General features: G+C 43.2%; 1 protein-coding gene across 3 annotated transcripts in view; it reads left to right on the forward strand.

The window, feature by feature from the left end:
- The window catches only part of PDCD4 (programmed cell death 4), a 241,828-nt gene that overhangs the window by 27,485 nt on the left and 195,456 nt on the right, over window positions 1-18,887 (forward strand). For all 3 annotated transcript variants that reach the window (XM_029610358.1, XM_029610361.1, XM_029610359.1), the window contains exons 3-4: window positions 4,854-5,150; window positions 12,898-12,992. In XM_029610358.1, the coding sequence (XP_029466218.1) occupies window positions 4,854-5,150; window positions 12,898-12,992 (392 nt within the window). The remainder of the gene's footprint in view (window positions 1-4,853; window positions 5,151-12,897; window positions 12,993-18,887) is intronic.

Here is an 18,887-nt window from a genome sequence, read left to right on the forward strand (position 1 = left end):
TGCAAGGAAGCATTAAAGATTTGGAAGTGTGCAACCAGACACTGGCCTGTCCTACATGCCATCTATCTTCCAAGAATCTCCCATCATGCTGGTGGATCGCCTTAGTAGAATATTCCAATCACACAATTCATTTTTGTGTCACTCAACAGCTGAATTCATCTTGGGATCAGCTACCAATTGACCTGTCTGTGTTGGAGCAGAATAGAAGACCAGAGCTCTTTTTCCTCTATTCTACCCACTAATATTGGTCTGGCTTAGGATAGTTTCCTCCTTGATTGGGGGACAAACCTCATATGTGCTTTTCTACCAATATCGCTGATTATTAGAACAGTACAAAAGCTGTTGCAAGACTGTATTTGCTTGACTCTTATAGCTCCAGTGTGACCCAGACAGACATGGTTTGGATATCTTGTACAACTTTCCAGCAGTCTCCCCAAATATCTAGGAATAGACCTTACATTGTTCATTCAGGACAAAAGAACACATTGTAATCCATGTCTCAATCTGAAGACTTGGATGTTGAATGCTTCGTAATTGCTCATCTCTTTACTATGAACGACTGAAAACATTTTGGTTCCAGCTAGATAGAGTTCTGCCTTCAAATGGATCAGATATTCCCAATGGTGCCAGCACCTGTTCTTTTGCAAGCCCAAGCACTTGATACTGTACTTGCTTCTGTATTCTGTCTCAGGTCTGCAACATAATTGAAGAATGTACATCTCAGCATCTTTAAAGGCTTACCATGTTCAAGAACACACTATACCCATCTCTTCATCCACTAATATTGTTTCTCATCACAGTTACCTCAGCTACAAATGTCAACGAACTCCAAGCTTGTGTCCATTATGTGCCATAAGTGTGATTCTTCCATAATCTAGTAGTCCTTTCCATTCTCCTGAAATTTCTAACAAAGGTTATCTTGGTTTTCCATATCAGTCAATCCATTGTACTATCTCCCCCCCAAGATCTGATGTCCATGAAGGAGAAAGTCCTTCATACCTTAGATCAGTGGTTCTCAACCTTTTTTTGGCCGGGACACACCTGACAGATGGTTCTCACATGCGTGACACACTGAACATGTGACCATCACAGGGCTAAATGTAAACAGGCACTCTGCATCCACGGGAACCCCCTCAACCCCCCAGCAATGAGTGCAGAGCAGATCTAGGGCATTACCCTGTACAACTCGCCATACAAAAAAAGATATTCTGGTTCTGATGACATCCCAGTAAAAGCAAAACAAACTCCTTTTACTACCAGGCAAAATAGCCTTCCTTATGAAAAAGACAGTAATTTACCACTAATGCTTATCCTATTGAGAAAACACAACAAATAAGATTGATACAAATGCCTACATGCTAGTTAAATACCTCACTTCTGTCACACACCCAGAACTGACCTTCACCAAGTAAAGAAAGACCACACATTATAAATATGGAGACAGAAACTGGAATGGAAAACCAAAAAAGCCACTGTGCATGAAGGCGAACCTGGAGAAATGGAAAGAGAAATGTAGCACCTAACAGACTCTCAGGATTTGCAATAATGCACACAAACTAACCCGCACAAAGTTACACCTGTATTATGGAACACACTCAAACAGTAACAACCCTATCTAAGAAATACAACTATTAAACCAGGACCTAAACACTAATACATTTCCTATTGGGAAAACAGAATAAGCCAAGTTGCTATAGAGCCCCACACAGAAATAATTGTAAAGCTATACTAAAAATGTTACAAAACAGCTGCTGAACAGAATAATATCCAACAATTAAAAACTCATAAAAATTATTAAAACATGTCCAAATATCAATAAATATTTCAAAACAGCAGACATCGCATAATACCCAATAATTAAAATGGCAGTCAATCAAGAAAAATAACCTTAAAAAGCCATCTTTACTTACACTCTCCTACTCCATTCCCTTCCAGGCCAATAGCACTCACCAGAAGCAGCAAGGGCTGCTGAAGCTCTGTCCTCACAGTTCTCTTCCTTAGTGCCCACAACCAGTCACCCCCTCCCCCCCCCCAATTAGACCCCACGACCAGTCTCAGTCTCTCTCTCACACCAGTCATCTTCCTGACCAGTCTCTCTCTCTCTCACACAGAAACACATCACCACCCTGCCCAGTCTCTCTCTCAATCACACTCATGGTCTCTTATATACAATCTCTCAATCCCACACAAATGCTCTCGCACCCATTCACATCAGCTCTCACTCCGGCTTCCATTCACATCAGCTCTCACTCCGGTTTCCATTCACATCAGCTCTCACCCAGGCATCCATTCACACCCACACACACAAGCTCTCACCCAGGCATCCATTCGCACCCACACACACAAGCTCTCACCCAGGCATCCATTCGCACCCCCACACACAAGCTCTCACTCGCACCCAGACGCACCAGCTCTCACTCGCACCCAGACGCACCAGCTCTCAGCCAGGCACTCATTCACACACAGACCACAGCACCAGCTCTCACCAAAAACTTCTTCCTTCACTGCAGGGATGGGCTCCAGTTCCACCGCGGCTTTACTCCGGAGGGCTTTCTTTTTTCGCCACCACGGGAATGGGCTCCCGTGGTGGCCTCGGTCGGGGTCGGGTTTCCTCTTCGCTGCCATGGGAATGGGCTCTCATGGTGGCTTTGCTTCGTCGGGGGTCGGGTTTTCTCTTCACTGCACGGCCTTGCTTCGTCAGTATTCAAAAACTTTTCTATTCTTCCCACCCCACCCCCGGGCATTCAGATGCCTGCCTCACCGGCCAATCAAAGGGTTCCTCCCGTCTTCCTACTTCCAATGGTAGGGAGGAGGCTTCCGATTGGCCTGCGCGGGGGCAGGCAGAATGAAGGAGGCTTCCCATTGGGCAATGGGGGTAGGAAGAAAGGAGGCTTCCAATTGGCCCGTGGGGGCTGGAAAAGGCAAAAGGAAAGTAGAACGGGGTAGTGGGACACCGGGAGACGCGACACACCTGCCGGTGTTTGGCGACACACCGGTTGAGAAGCGCTGCCTTAGATTATAAAAGAGCTTTTCCCTAGTATGAGAAGAACTCAACCACATCACCAGGCTTCACATTTATTCATTACATTTGACCCTAATAGACTTGGCACTGCAGTCGCCAAACATACATTGTCTACTCGGATAACAGAATGCATTCAGTGCTGCTACACCTTAACAGGACTGCAGCTCACATACTCAGTCAAACTCAAGTCAGGGCTGTGGCTTCTACTGTTGCTTAATTTAGAGAAGTATCCCTTGGACATTTGCAAAGCTGCAACTTGGCATCATTTCACACCTTTACATCCCATTGCTGTCTGGCCAACCTTTCAAGGATGGACAGAATATTTGGACAAGCAGTTTTCTGTAAACTGTTCTCGAAGTAGTTTACGCTCCACAGTGGGATCCGGGTTACTTGTGGAGTAACTGCTCCACTGCAACCCTCATCTTGGGACTCCCCACATGTAATGACTAATTGAGCCTGCTTATTGACAGAAAAAGCAAATTTGCTCACCATAAACAGTGTTTTCTGTAAATAGCAGAATGAATTAGCCATGAAATACCCACCTGCTTCCCGGGAGAGTCGACTACCTAGCTAGATTTAGTTCTCATATAGACTGAAGAGGCTCATAAGGCAACACTCATACAGGAACTTCCACACATGCTCAAAGCTCTACTAGCTAGGAGAGCAGAGTTTGTTCAGTGCCGCTGGATGATGTCATCTACATGGAATGGCTAATTCATCCTACTATTTATGTAAAATGCAGTTTATGGTGAGTGAACCTTTATGTAAAATGCAGTTTATGGTGAGTGAACCTTCATATCCAGAGATCAGTGGACAAAGGAAATGCTACAGAGACAAATTGAAAGCTTATCTGAAACAGACATGTAGATTTCCGAACCTGGGAAGAGCAAACCAACAATCAGCATCAGTGGTGCCACATCCTCCATCAAGTGGCAATTCGTTTCAAGATGAAATGCTTTGCCCTCAAAGCTGAAAAGGGAGAAAGAAGAAAAAAAGGGAAACCCACTAATTATGCAGTTAAGTCATGAAGGAAACATTTGAAGCATATGCTGGCAAGTTTGTGGCTTCTGGATCCTGCTCCTAACCCATCTCGGAACCTGTATGTAAATCAGTACTTGAGATTTGCCTCGAATCAATGGATTGCTGATAACAGTGGGAGGAAAACTCTGGGGCCAGACTGTATTCGACTTGAGATGTGAATATGTATCGAAACTCGTAAGTGGCTGATTAGATCAGTTGTTTGCATAGTCTAACGTTTTACTGTAAGTCGTAATACATAATACGGAAATAATAATGGGGACTGTTTTTTTAAAACAGCTCGTGATTTTGCAAAATCTGTGAATACTTTTACCCACGGATTTTGTACCAGTTCTCAAAGGGAAAGTAAAAGTATAATTTCCTAATGAAAAATTTCCCCGGGGGGGGGGGGGAAGTTGCAGTGATTTTCGCCTGCTTCTTCCAGTACTTTTTGTTTAGAAAATAATATGCATGGATTTAAAAATGTAATCTCCATGGATTATATCCCTCTCCTGACCTATACGCCCCTGAGAACGCCTACTTGTTGCCTATCTAAAATTATGCACATTGTTGATCCCTGCCCGTAGCTGTAGGAGGGTAAAGGATAGGCAATTATTCCAACTGCCAGCTCACCAGGGTATATTAGTATTTACCCAGATAAATGGCTTCTGATGAATATCAGCAGTGTTTTAAATGTGTAAATCTGGTCCTTACTGACTAGGGTACTTACAGGTTACACTAAACAGCACAAGTGGATGTCTGTGATGAATATTTAAAAATTAACGTCTGCTTTTTTTTTTTCTTCTGTCTTAAGAACTTGATAGTCTTAGTGACTCTCTTTTTTCTGGTGATGAAGAGCAAGCTGGAACAGATGAAATAAAAGCTGAAATTAATGGAAATTGGGCAGCATCTTCAATAAATGAAGCACGAGTTAATGCCAAAGCAAAGAGGCGTTTGAGAAAGAATTCTTCCCGCGATTCTGGGAGAGGTGACTCTGTCAGTGATAATGGGGAGACTTCCCGAGGTGGTGTTACCATACCAACGAGCCCAAAGGGAAAGCTCTTGGACAGAAAGTCCCGGTCTGGCAAAGGAAGGGGCCTGCCAAAGAAAGGTTGGTTTAATCACCTAGCTTACTAAAACTATTTGCAACTGTCTTCATCATTTTTCATTTTCATTTTTTCCTCCACATTTTTTCAATAAATTAAAAAAAGCTCTAACTTCCAGCCCTGCAATTAAGGTTTCTTTTTATATTTTGTTTCTTAGGTTTCAAAGGGCAATGTTCAAAGGCATTTACTCCAGCAGAATGGCCTGACTGAAAATTGCCCTCTTCAGATGTGACTAAAAGTACCCGGGATTCCAGAGCACGCAAACTTTTAGCTGTAGGGAAAGGCGTTCTGAGGGTGTGTTTAGGTCAGGAGAGTAAATCAGCATGCTTATATTTGAAAAGCAAGCTATTTTGCCCCCGTTCCGCTGCCTTCACAAATAACAAGTGAAAAGTATGTGGATGCTTTTAACATGTGTTGTTTGCAAAGTTTAAAAGAGAACTAATGTCTGTAGTTTCTTTTTGAAAATACTATTACTTTTTCTAAAGCACTGCTTTACAGATATACAAGGAGATGGTCCCTGCTCCATGAAGCTTACCATCTAGTCAAGACAAATGAGTCTAACTTTTAAAATTAAGGTTGTCAGCTTTGGAGAAATCTCAGCCAACTCTGAGGAGGACCTCCCAGCCCTCTCTGTGATTTGAAATGTCCTGTGTAGCTCTCTTCTTGAAAAGTTTGTGGACCCCTCACTGCTCTACAGTATACATATTTAGATCTTTAACTCTGTCCCCATATGTTTTAGAATGAAGACCACTGATCATTTTAATATCTACTCTCTGGACAGACTCAAACCAGTTTATATCCTTTTGAAGGTGCAGACTCCAGAATTGTACATAGTTTTCCAAATGAAATCTCACCAGTGATATATACAGTGTTTATATCCCTTCCATTTTTTCCTCTTCATTCCTCTCCCTGTGCAGCCAAGCATCTTTGTGGTCCTTTATAGTAGGATAAGCATAGAAACAGCATGAATTTGAGAAGGGCCCATAAGTAAAAGGGCCAAGAGAAGTACAGATGTACAGGCCAGATACTGGCATTAGAGGTGAAGTAGCATCCCATGACCTGAAATATATTGGAATGGCTTCTGTTATACACATACGGGGATACAGTAAAATGCGCGGGAGAGCCGGCACTCCGAGGCGAGCGCCCGCTCTCCCGACACACGCAATTTTGTATTCAAATGAGGGCCTGCGGTAATAAGGAGGCGCTAGGGACACTAGCGCGTCCTTAGCGCCTCCTTATGGGCAGAAGCAGCGGCTGTCAGTGGGTTTGACAGCCGACGCTTAATTTTACCAGCGTCTGTTGTCGAACCCTCTGACGGCCATGGGTTCGGAAAACAGACGCCAGCAAAATTGAGCGTCCGTCTTCCAACCCGCGAACCGCGGGCTAATCCTTTTTTTTTTTTTTTTTTTTTTTTACGATTTTTTTTTTTTTTTTTTTTAATTTTTGGGGCCTCCAACTTAATATCGCTATGATATTAAGTCAGAGGGTGTACAGAAAAGAATTTTTTTCTGCTTTTCTGTACACTTTCCCAGTGCTGGCCGAAATTAACTCCTGCCTTTTGGGCAGGCGTTAATTTCTGAGAGTAAAATGTGCGGCTTGGCTTCACATTTTACTTTCTGTATGGCGCAGGAATTAGGCTCATCAAATGCATTTGCATGTTGCGGGCGCTATTAGTTTTTTGGGGGTTGGACACGCGTTTTCCTCACGCTATTACCCCTTACTGTATAAGAGGTAATAATAGCGCGTCGAAAATGCGCATCCAGACGGGGGCTAACGGTGCGCTCGGCTGAGCGCAGCATTCTGTATTGGCCTGATAGGTTACATCACGTCTGCTATACCAGTTGCTGAAGTTATGGTTCTGCAGCAGTACGCTGATCAGAACACATTAAGTTTGGAAACAAGTGTGAAAGGAGAATTGCAAACTAATGGAGGGGACTGAGATGGGCAAAAGTATGAATGGATAGTAGAAAATGAATCAAGTTATGGAATTCTGAAGGATTTGAAATGGATAAAGAGTAAAGGTTTCTAGTTTCAGCTATGGAAGTTCTTTAAAATTTAGTATTTTATTTATTTGCTTGTTTTCTGTACATTTCTCTTTAGTTTAAAGGAAAAGCACATCTCTTATCCTTTTGAGACTTTTATATTTTAAAGTAGTGGGGCTGATGTTGCTTCTGCTTTACTAAAATACAGAGTCAGCAATTAACTTATGATTACAATTTAATTGACTTTCCTTGCAATCCATCCCACATGTGATGAGCGCAGACACATAGTTGAATTTCCTATGCATTGTTAAAGTATCAAGTATTGTAATGTTCTATTTACTAACTTTACTCTGCTTCTACACATCTGTAATATTTGTACTGTAATTTTCCCCTGCAACTTGAGTTCTGCCTGCTTGCCCATATGTGTGTGTTTAAAGAAACTCTTGTTTCCTGTTGTCTAGAGATTATAATTCAAATTCCTTTTCTTTACCAACTCTATTAAACACAGTGAGGGCTGTACTCAAAAAAAGACATAGGTGCTTAATTTTCAAAGTTAGGTGTTTATACGTTTGTATGTAAAAATGTTTCTGAATTTGGTGCCTAACTTTAGGCGCCTTAAACTACAAAGTTCCTAAAGCGGATGGGGTAATGAATTTAGGGGCTTATCAATGATATTCAGCACTGAGTGCCTGACTAAGGCATTTTAATTTAGCAGCCTCAAGTTAAGGTACCTAAAATTATATTTCAGAACCTATATTCAGAAGTTTAAGGCACCTTGTATAAGGGGTCTTAAATGCTTAAATATAAGTATCTTAATAAGGCTCCTGATTAAGCTGCCTTAAATCAAGCACTGAACTCTTAGTACTCTTTTTATCTTTGATTCATTTGCAAAGTTATTGTTGCCTTAGTCTTACTCTATCGTCCTTTGCTAAAACTAAATACTGAGCTTTTTCCTACCTACTTTATATTTGACAAGTTCCCTTGTTTTCTCTGCTTTAACCTTTTATATCCTTAATTCTTCATTCATCATATCCTGTGAAAATTGGTTCTAATTCTCAATGCATAATCATTTCCTGTGCCTTAAGCTCCCTTGATTTTATGAATTCTGAGTATAATTTCACTCTGCTTACTGGTTTTGATTTCTGTACATGTAGCACTTTGGTTAAAGGTACTCTAAAATTATAGTTGATGCTCAAAATGGAAAACTAGTAACTATGGGAACAGTTTCCCAGATTCCTTTTTCTCTGTTTGTAAATTTGGGTATTTTTCCTTAGACTCATCTTGCATAGACCAGTAGTTCTCAACTTTTTTTTTCTGTTGGGATATACCTGACAGATGATGCTCACATGTGTGACAAACTGAACACATGACCGTCAATGGGCTAAATGTAAACATATTTTGCACCCACAGAATATATATCCTCCTGCCCCTCAACAACGGGTGCAGACCAGAACTAGGACATTTCCCCATACAACTCATCATACAAAAAAGATATTCTGATTCTAGTGTTATCTCAGTAACAGCAACACAAATTTCCTATATTACCAGGTGCATTGTAAAATAACAAAACCTGAAAAACCCCCACTCAGCACATGTGTAGCATACCTACTATACCATAGTAGCACTAATTCAGAGGACTCAAATAGCAATCGCCCTACTTATAAAAAGGCAGCAGTACACTAGCAATGCATATCCTATGGAGATAGCACAACAAATAAGATTGATGCACATGCCTACATGCTAAGAAAATAGCTCCCCTCAGAACTGACTTTCACCAAATAAAGAATGAAAGACTGAAAATTACAAATGTGGAGACAAAGTGGCATGGAAACCCTGAAAAATCATTCTGCATGGAGTGCAAAATTGGAGATCTAGAAACAAATACATTTCTCGTTTTGGAGTCTCCCTACTCAAATTGTACTAACCACGGATGTATCCACCCTGGGGTGGGGAACTCATGTAGATGGGCTCGGTACCCAGAGTCTCTGGTCCGCTCAGGAATGCTTTCATCAAATCAACTGCCTGGAGCTTCTGGCAATTGGTTTCGTGCAATAGGCTTTCAGAGATCGGCTGTCCTACAAAGTTCCCCTGATCTAGACAGACAACCAAGTATTATGTGGTATGTCAACAAGCAGGAGGCAAGGGATCATACCTCCTGTCTTAGGGAGAGGTCCACATATGGTTATGGGCCCTGACCCACAGGATGGTGTTCAGGGCCATGTTCCTGGCCAGGATGGAGCCTTCAGACCCCATGAGTGGTCCTTGGACCAGGGGATAGCGAATCGGATATTCTGCCTCTGGGGGAGCCCAAACATAGATCTATTAGTGTCCCCCTGCACAACAGGAAGGTGCCTCGGTTCTGCTCCCTGTACAGGTCAGACAGCAAACCAGCCTCGGACACTCTTGCCTGTCAGGGCAAAGGTCTTCTGTACACATATCCTTCGATTCCCTTAGTGGCAAAGACTCTCTTGAAGCTTCGTGAGGACAGAGGGACTATGATTCTCATAGCCCCTCATTGGCTGAGACAGGTCTGGTTTCCACTCCTACGGGAGTTATCCATCTGGAAACTGATCAGTCTGGGGACTTCCCAGATCTCATCACGCAAGACCAAGGCAGGCTGCGGCATCCCAACCTCCAGACCCTGTTGCTCATAGTCTGGGGATTTTGAGAGGTTTATTCTACAGCTGCTTGATCTTTCAGAGGATGTGTCTCAGATCCTGTTGGCTTCTTGAAAGCCTTCTACTAGAAAGTCTACAGACTGAAGTGGAGGAGGTTTTCCATGTGGTGTGAGCAGAAGGCCCTAGATATGTTCTGCTTCACACAAAAACTGCTTGACTACCTTCTACACCTATCGGAAGCTGGCTTGAAAACTAATTCTTAGTGCAATTGGCATATACCACCAAGGTGTAGATGGGATGCCCATTTCTGTACAGCCTATAGTTGTATGTTTCATGTCGGCCTACTTCAATTGAAACCTCCCCTAAGGCTTCCCGCAGTGTCTTGGGACCTCGACGTGGTGTTAGCTCAGCTGATGAAAGCTCCTTTTGAGCCGCTGCACTCTTGTGACCTGAAGTATCTGACCTGGAAGTTCATATATTTTGTGGCAGTTCCTTCAGTACACAGGGTTAGTGAGCTCCAGGCCTTAGTGACTTATCCATATTATACTAACTTTTATCATGACAGGGTGGTCTTGCGTTCACATCCTAAGTACCTGCCTAATGTGGTGATGGATTTCCATCTTAACCAGTCAATCGTCCTGCCAATATTTTTTCCCAGGCCCCATTCGCACAAAGGCGAATGAGCACTGCAGTTTGGAGCTCCAAGTGAGTTAGCCTTCTATCTGGAGTGGACAGAAGCCCATAGACAGTCTACCCAACTTTATTCCTTTTGATAGGAATAAGTTGGAAGTTGCCGTTGCCAAGAAGACACTATCCAATTGACTAGCAGATTGCATCTTATAGAAACATAGAAAATGACAGCAGAAAAGGACCAAACGGTCCATCCAGTCTGCCCAGCAAGCTTATGGTAGCATATGCTGTGCCGTTCAAATCACCCCCTTACTTAGTTTCCCAAACCATCAAAGTTAGGGACCTTGTTGGTTGCTGTCTGAGTCCAGTTCTCTGTTACATCTTGCTGTTGAAGCAGAGAGCAGTGTTGGAGCTACATCCAAAGTATCAAGCATTTTGGTTAAGAGTAGTAACCACCACACCAGCAAGTTATCCCCATGCTTATTTGTTTTCCCAGACCATAAAATCCAATGTCCTTGTTGGTTGCTGTCTTAATCTAATTCTCCTTTTCCTCTTTTCTCCCGCTGTAAAAGCAGAGAGCTTCTGTTATGCCCAGGCAGGACTATATCTTGGGGGTCATGTCAAGGCTTATTCTGTCAGAGCCATGGCAGCATCGGTGGCCCACTTGCGAGCAATTCCTGTGGAGGAGATCTGTAAGGCTGTGATATGGAGCTCTCTCTGCACATTCACATCTGTCTATTGTCTGGATAGGGATGGCCGACGCAACATTCGGTTTGGCCAGTCTGCCCTTCGGAATCTGTTTGAGATATAGAACCCAACTCTCCCTGCCTAGGGCCCGTTATTTGGGTTCTGGCTGTCTCCCCTTCTGTTATCAACAGCATTGATGATGTTCTGCCTGTTGGCACCTGGTTGGGTGTCGTCTGGTCCTCTTTTGTGTTGGGGAGCAACTTGTAGCTAGGGATTCACCCATGTGTGAGGACTACCATCCTGCCTGTCCTCTGAGAAAGCCGAGTTGCTTACCTGTAACAGGTGTTCTCCGAGGACAGCAGGATGTTAGTCTTCCCGAAACCCGCTCGTCACCCCATGGAGTTGGGTCCTCCTATTTTTTATTTTAATCCTAATTCTGTGTTTCAAGACCAGAGAGGGATCCCTTGTGGATGCATGGTATAGGGCATGCTGTGCCTAGTCAAAGTTCTAGAAACTTTGACATAAGTTTTCTGCATCTGGGCTCCATCTGATGTCACCCATATGTGAGGGCTAACATTCTGCTGTCCTTGGAGAACACCTGTTACAGGTAAATAACTCTATTTCACTTTGATCTGGGTGAATGAGGAAATAGCCTCCCACTGGGCCAGAAAGAGGAGGAGAAAGTGAAAGTATTCTCTTGTCAGGCCTGATAAAGGAGAAGTCAGTCGACTCCCACTTGGGCTGAAAAGGAGAGACTAGCCTCTTGCTGGCCTTGCGACACTCCTGGGACCTTGCAACACACTAGTGTGTCCAGACACACCTCTTGAGAACCACTGGCATAGACATTCCAAGCAGTGATAGTCTCTCATGCTGTCATATTTGTGGGGTTTTGCTATTGTCGTTTACACTTGAGGAATGGAGGCCAAATGAGCTACTTTATTTATTTATTAGTCATAAATAAAAGGGTATGGGAATTAGAAAAGCATTTTCTTTCTGAAAATAATGAATCTTTTTGCCAGTGCTACAGGAAGTGGTTTTTCTAGAATTGTTCCTTTTATACTTTTCGTGAAGTTTTTCCCATGCAGGAATGGCTGCTTTAATGAAATGTTGATTAACACAAAAATGTATTGTTGAAAACCAAAGTTGGCTCTGTTTTCGAGAGGTTTTGTCATACACACAAAATAAAGGTGTTATAAACTTGGGTCTTAAGGTTTTAGGCTAGATATAATTCTGTTTGACAGCTTACTTAAGTTTATTTATTCTTATGGCTCAAGACTTTCTCCCTCGTGTATATTCTTGCAAAGGGCCAATGGATTTATATACACTTGGCCTCTTGACAAGTAATCTTGGACTCTTTGTAGATGTTTTTTTCTTTTTATTATCAGTTTATCTGTATTTCTGCTAAGGGAGATTTTAGATTAGTTTAGAATATGAATTGGTTAGTACAAACCACCACGTAGGTTGAACTATAAATACTTTTCTCAGCAGTGCTTGTTTTAGCAAAGTTCTTTTCTTTTTCTACTAAAGAACTGGAATATGTCACACCCTTTTAGTAACCAGCTCAAATAAGCAGTTGGTGTCTTGCTATATTTGCAGGCTTCTTGAATTTGAGAACACCCATTATTCTCTATCTTTTGCAAGTTATATTTTTAAGTGTATTAATGTTTATGTAGCGTAGTTCATGTCTGGCAGTGGAAAAAGGGCAACCAGTTTCCTTCCTGAAAGAGCTTGGTTAAGACAAAAGCAAGCTGTCTGCCAAGCACTGTGCTGTATTGAGTGACGTTTACTGTATATGTACGGTATTCTATTTTTTATTTTTTTTCTATTATTATTAGGTGGCGCTGGAGGTAAAGGTGTGTGGGGCACACCTGGACAAGTATATGATTTGGAGGAAGTTGATATTAGAGACCCTAATTATGATGAGGACCAGGTAAGAGAAATCTAACACTTTCTGCTGTTTTCTTTTTTGCACACATATGTGTACCCTAAGTGCACTCGACTACTTTTTATCAGAAGATCCATGAATATGCAACCTATGTTTCCTGTCTACAGAATGGTGCCCCTGGGTAGGAAAGAACTAGATGCACAATGCAGCCAGGCAAAACTGCTTGTAATCTGCACTTTTGTTACTGATTTATATAAAGCAGGTTCCAACTATTTGCAAACTTTGCTGTTGCCTCTATTTGCAAAAAAGCAATATGCACAATACAGATTATATTTTTGGACTAGTTGCAGGATACAACATTTTGCTTTTCTAGCTGAAATTTCTCCCAGGACTATACAGAGCTTCTGGTGCTCATTCTTTTGTGGGAGGTCCAATTTTCATGCTCTCTACATCTCTACCCGTGCACAAAGTAAAAGTTCAAAATTCACCTCAGCCCAGTGATACACTCCATGATATACTTAATATTTATTTTACTACTACTGTAAATTGTGAAAGATTTCATAGTATTAAACCTACTAAGCTATTAACCAACAAGCAGCAGAGGTTTCATTATACAAGTTTAGTGTGATTATTCTAATTGAACATTACTTTGAAACTGAAAAAAGTTTTATTGATATACTTGGGGGTAATTTTTCCCGTCGATAGCAGGGCTGAATTAGCCATGCTGTCATGGGATCTGTCAATCAGGTCCGGGAGGCGGAGGTTTACAAAGCAGAGATTTAGATTTTGGCTCTCTGCGGCTGCGCGTGTGTTCCCACGAAGGAAAGTAACAGATTCTCCTCAGTCTGTTTTTTCCGCGAGCGGGATCGCATGCGGGGCTGACTTCTCCTCAGCATTTCTTATTTTGTTGAAATGTCAAAAAAGCCGGGGTTTAAACCCTGTGCCTGTGACAAGGTAATGTCGGTCACGGATGGCCATGACCGATGTTACCGATGCCTGGGACCAGAGCATTTATTTATTTATTTATTTATTTCAGATTTTTATATACCGGCATTCGAGACATTTACAATTCGACATTTACAATTACATTCGAGAGCATAATTTACAAAATTGTGAGTTTTGTGCTCGAGTGTCCCCAAGAGCCCAAAAACAACAGGCCTACAAAATGTTTGAACTCTTTAAGTTTTCCGAGCCATCGGAGGCTCATTCTTCACCGGGTCCCTCATTGACGGTGGCTCCATTACAGAAAAGAGCGTCGTCGTGGGATCCTCAACCCTCCAGGCTTGGAGGTAAGGATTTCCTGACCCGACATAGGCCTTCGGATCCGAGAGGACCGAAAGAGCCTCGGCGATCGGTGCAGGAAACAAGGGCGCCTAAATCTGCGGCGCTGACGACTTATGCGCCTGAAGTACCTTCTGCGCCCAAATCACCATTGGCGCATAATACTTCTGCGCCCGAATCATCATCAGCGCACAAGACACAGACGCACACAATGCAGGAAGCGTATGTGCATAATGCACCGAAGACTTATGCGCACATGGCGCCGAAGACCTCTGCGCTCATGGCGCCGAACACTTCTGCACGTACGGCACCGGAGCCGTCTAAAGCGAGCTTGGCGCCGAAACCATCTGAGTGCACGGCGTCAATGACTTCTGCGCACAAGTCGGTATATGCGCACAACTTACAAAAAACATCGACGCACATGGTGCCGAAGGCATTAGTGCATTCGACAACACACAGATCGACGCACAGTAGACTACAAAAGTCCAAACAACATCATTCAATACCACATGGGGTAAAACGAAGACATCAGTCTCCACATGTACCTCATTCCACCTTTTCAGACTCTAATTCTACAGAGGTGAAGTCAAAACGAATCAGACGATCACTGTCGGGAGAGAGAACCCATACAGTATCATCGTCACACCATCACCATAGGCGATCACGTCTCTCGCATCAAAAAGCTGCGAACATGAGAGATACATGGGCAGTGAGCCCTTCCACTTCTAGGTCATCTCACCCACGAAGTGTAGATTCCCTATCTCGTAGACAATTAATACAAATCACTTCCTCTGCTGCATCTTTGTCCTCAGATATTTCTGTTAAGACCACAGAGGGCAAGATGAGAAACAAGTATGACATTCCAGCTACTTCTGCTAAAATTCCTACAGTATCACCTCAAACAGGTTAACTACCAAAACAATCTGGTCGTGCAGCAATGCCTCCTCAAACAAAAGAGGCATTTCTTCAATTATCCCAGTCATTGGCAGGGTTTTATGAAACTCTTCAATCATCTTTTAAGATGTCTAACGAGCTATCTGTAAGTTCTCCGGAACACAATATACATACCTCTAGAGAACCGTCGGTGGAGCCTCCGGCATTCCCAATAACGAAACGTCCGATGTCACCAATTCAACAGCAAGATACCCCTACAGATTCTCTATCTCCACAAACGTCTCCATTGTCGTCATCTGGATTCCCATCGGATCCACAGGAACAACCACAGGAACCATATTTTCCTCCAGAAGACCTAACGTACTCAAAATTTTTAGAAAAATTGGGCACGATATTACATCTGGAGATCCAAAAGGGACAGACCCTAGGTCAGAAACCTTTGGTTTCCTAAAGATTTTCGATACTCCGGGAGAACCAACATCTCTCCCACCACACAAATTATTATATTCTGTCTTGCAGAAGTCGTGGGAAACGCCTTATTCTCTATCAGCGGTTTCCAAGAAAACGGATATAAAATTTCGTATGAGAAAAACATCGCCTTACTCTATACCACAATTACCACATGCTTCAATTGTGATAGAGTCGGCAATGCAAAGATTCAAAAAAGCAAAATCGCATGCCTCGTATCCACCGGGTAAAGACAACCGGTGCTTAGATGACTTTGGCAGGAAGATGTATCATAACTCAGTGTTGAATGCCCACATAATGCACCATCAATTCTATATGGTACAATACCTATATGAGTGCATACAAGCCACAAAAGGTATGCTTTCCTCGACGGCTGATCAGTTACCACCGCCTCTTCATGATATGGAGGAGTGTTCTCGACACCTTCTACGGTCGATATATGAGGCATTTGAAACATCTTCCAGAGCGTCTGTGACAGCCATTGCAGCCCGTAGGATGGCATGGTTATGCTCTAGTACGATAAGAGACGATTTACACGAGAAACTGACGAACCTCCCGTGTACAGGAGACAACCTGTTCGGAGAACAGTTTCAAGAAACAGTTGGGAAATTAAAGGAGGAAGGTCTAGCAGTCCAATCCTTAACGTCACAATCTCACTACTCGTCCATTCGTCGTTATATGGGATCTACACGTAGACAATCCTATAATCGTAGGCCTTACAGGTCTTATCAGTCTTTTCATACACAAACTTATCCATCTTACCAGCGTCCTGCGCCGCAACAAAATAACACGACTCAACGTAGGGGTAAACCACGTAACCAGAGACAGCAAACACAACAATCGGCTGCTGCAGTAAAATCAATGCCGTCTTTTTAATAAACCAGCCACCACCACTACATCAAGCACCACCTGGCAGAATTCATTCTTGCCTGGCAGCCAGGGAGAAAATAACAACCAATCAATGGGTTTTAGAAATAGTACGACATAGCTATCAACTCCAATTTACCACAAAACCCATACTACCTCACTTTTCTACTCTGAAGAGTCAAAGCTTCCAACCACAACTTCGCAAACAGCAGGCCATTCGACGAATTTTCCCGAAAACCCAAAAAACAGGGTTCTAGTCCCCATACTTCCTCATACCCAAAAAGTGAGGTGGACTTCGCCCCATATTAGATCTACGAGAATTGAACAAATTCCTGACCAAAGAGAAATTCAAGATGGTATCGTTGAAATCAATCTTACCTTTGATTCAACCCAATGACTGGATGTGTTCCATCGATCTGAAGGATGCGTACACACATTCCAATCCATCCATCCTCTTGGCGTTACCTATGCTTTCCCTACAGCCATCAACACTACCAGTACAAGGTTCTTCCCTTTGGACTATCGGCTGCACCCAGGTTTTTCACCAAATGTATGGTTCTGGTGGTGGCTCATCTCAGACAACAGGGTATGACCATCTTTCCATATCTGGAGATTGGTTAATAATAGCCTCGACCCCGGAGATCTTATTCTATCACCTCCGGGTGATACAGTGCTTAGGAATTGGGGCTAGTGATCAATTTTCAGAAATCACATCTCCAACCAACACAATGACTACAGTTCATAGGAGCAGGACTGGACACTGTTCGCAATTGGGCATATCTCCCAACAGAAAGAATAACACAACTACGTCAACTTCTCTACTCGTTGAACAACACTCAAAGGCCGTCGGCAAGACAAATTTTGGTAGTCCTCGGCCACATGGCGGCTATCTTCACAGTACCCAACACCAGGCTACACATGAGAATCCTGCAATGGGGACTAAAACGTTAATGGAAACAACACTCAACCGTTGACACAGAAGCTATCGTTGACTTCCAGGATGAAACAGGACATAACATGGTGGCTCCTACATTCCATCCTGTCAAAAGGAGCAGTATTCAGTCCTCCTCCTCACAACGCAGTCTTAACCACAGATGTGTCCCGCAAGGGATGGGGAGCACATCTCGAGATTTACGAAACCCAAGGGTTGTGGACAATCTTCGAGCAGTCCCTGCAGATAAATTTATTGAAGCTCAGAGCAATTCGGAATGCGTTACAAGTGTTTCAAGATCACTTAAAGGGCTGCAGAGTCATGATCTACACAGACAATCAAGTGGCAATGTTTTATATCAACAAGCAAGGAAGGTCCGGTTCATGGCCCCTTTGCAAGGAGACCCTGACAATCTTCAAACATGCTTACCAATATTGCATACATCTGCAAGCAACTTATTTACCAGGAGTAGCAAATACAAGGGCGGACAGGCTAAGCCGCATCTTTCATCCTCACGAATGGACACTCAATTTGGAGGTAGCCCAAGACATTTTCATGCAATGGGGGACACCCGCGATAGATCTCTTTGCAACAGAGATCAATGCTCAGGTTCCCAAATACTGCTTGATAAGACCAAGTCAGTTCAGGATCGCCCAAGATGCCTTCCTCATTCCATGGACGACAGGCCTCCTGTATGCCTTTCCTCCCATACCACTCATAACAAGGACAATTCAAAAGTGCATAGCAGACAAGGCTCAACTGATACTCATAGCTCCAGTCTGGCCAAGGCAACCGTGGTACAGTTTCCTTCTCCGACTGTCCATCACGGACCCCATTTGATTACCGAATCGCCCAGATCTTCTCTTCCAAGATCAAGGAACGCTTCTACATCCACTACACTCATCTCTTCATTTGACAGAATGGAGATTGAGAGGCTCCTTTTAACTGAACAGGGAGTTTCCACTTCGGCACAATCCATTTTGTTAGAATCCAGGAAACTCTCAACGAGGAAAAACTATAGCTATAAATGGAAATGCTACTCGACATGGTGCACTTCTAACGAAATACCACCATTAGACTGTTCACCTGAGTTACTCATGGATTATCTACATACACTGTACACAGCTGGTCTTGCAACATCATCCATTAGGGTTCATCTCAGTGCCATAGCGGCATATCACAGACCACTTAACAATATTCCTATTTCCAATCACCCCTTACTATCTCATTTTATCAAGGGGTTAACTCACCTTCGTCCTCCGATCTCCAAACCTCCAGTTCCATGGAACCTCAACATAGTTCTTGAACAGCTTATGCTTCCCCCGTTTGAGCCCATGGACTCAGCACATATTAAATACCTCACATGGAAGGTGTGTTACTGGTTGCCGTTCCGAAATCGGAGCGGCCTCGGAGGGAACTTTCCTTCCGCCCCCCCGACCTTTGTTTTTAAAGGTGCGCCTGCCTCTGCGCAGGCGTAGGTTGCACACGCTGGCCAAGTG

This window comes from Rhinatrema bivittatum, chromosome 7, assembly GCF_901001135.1.
Source record: "Rhinatrema bivittatum chromosome 7, aRhiBiv1.1, whole genome shotgun sequence".
NCBI classification, from domain to species: Eukaryota; Metazoa; Chordata; class Amphibia; order Gymnophiona; family Rhinatrematidae; genus Rhinatrema; species Rhinatrema bivittatum.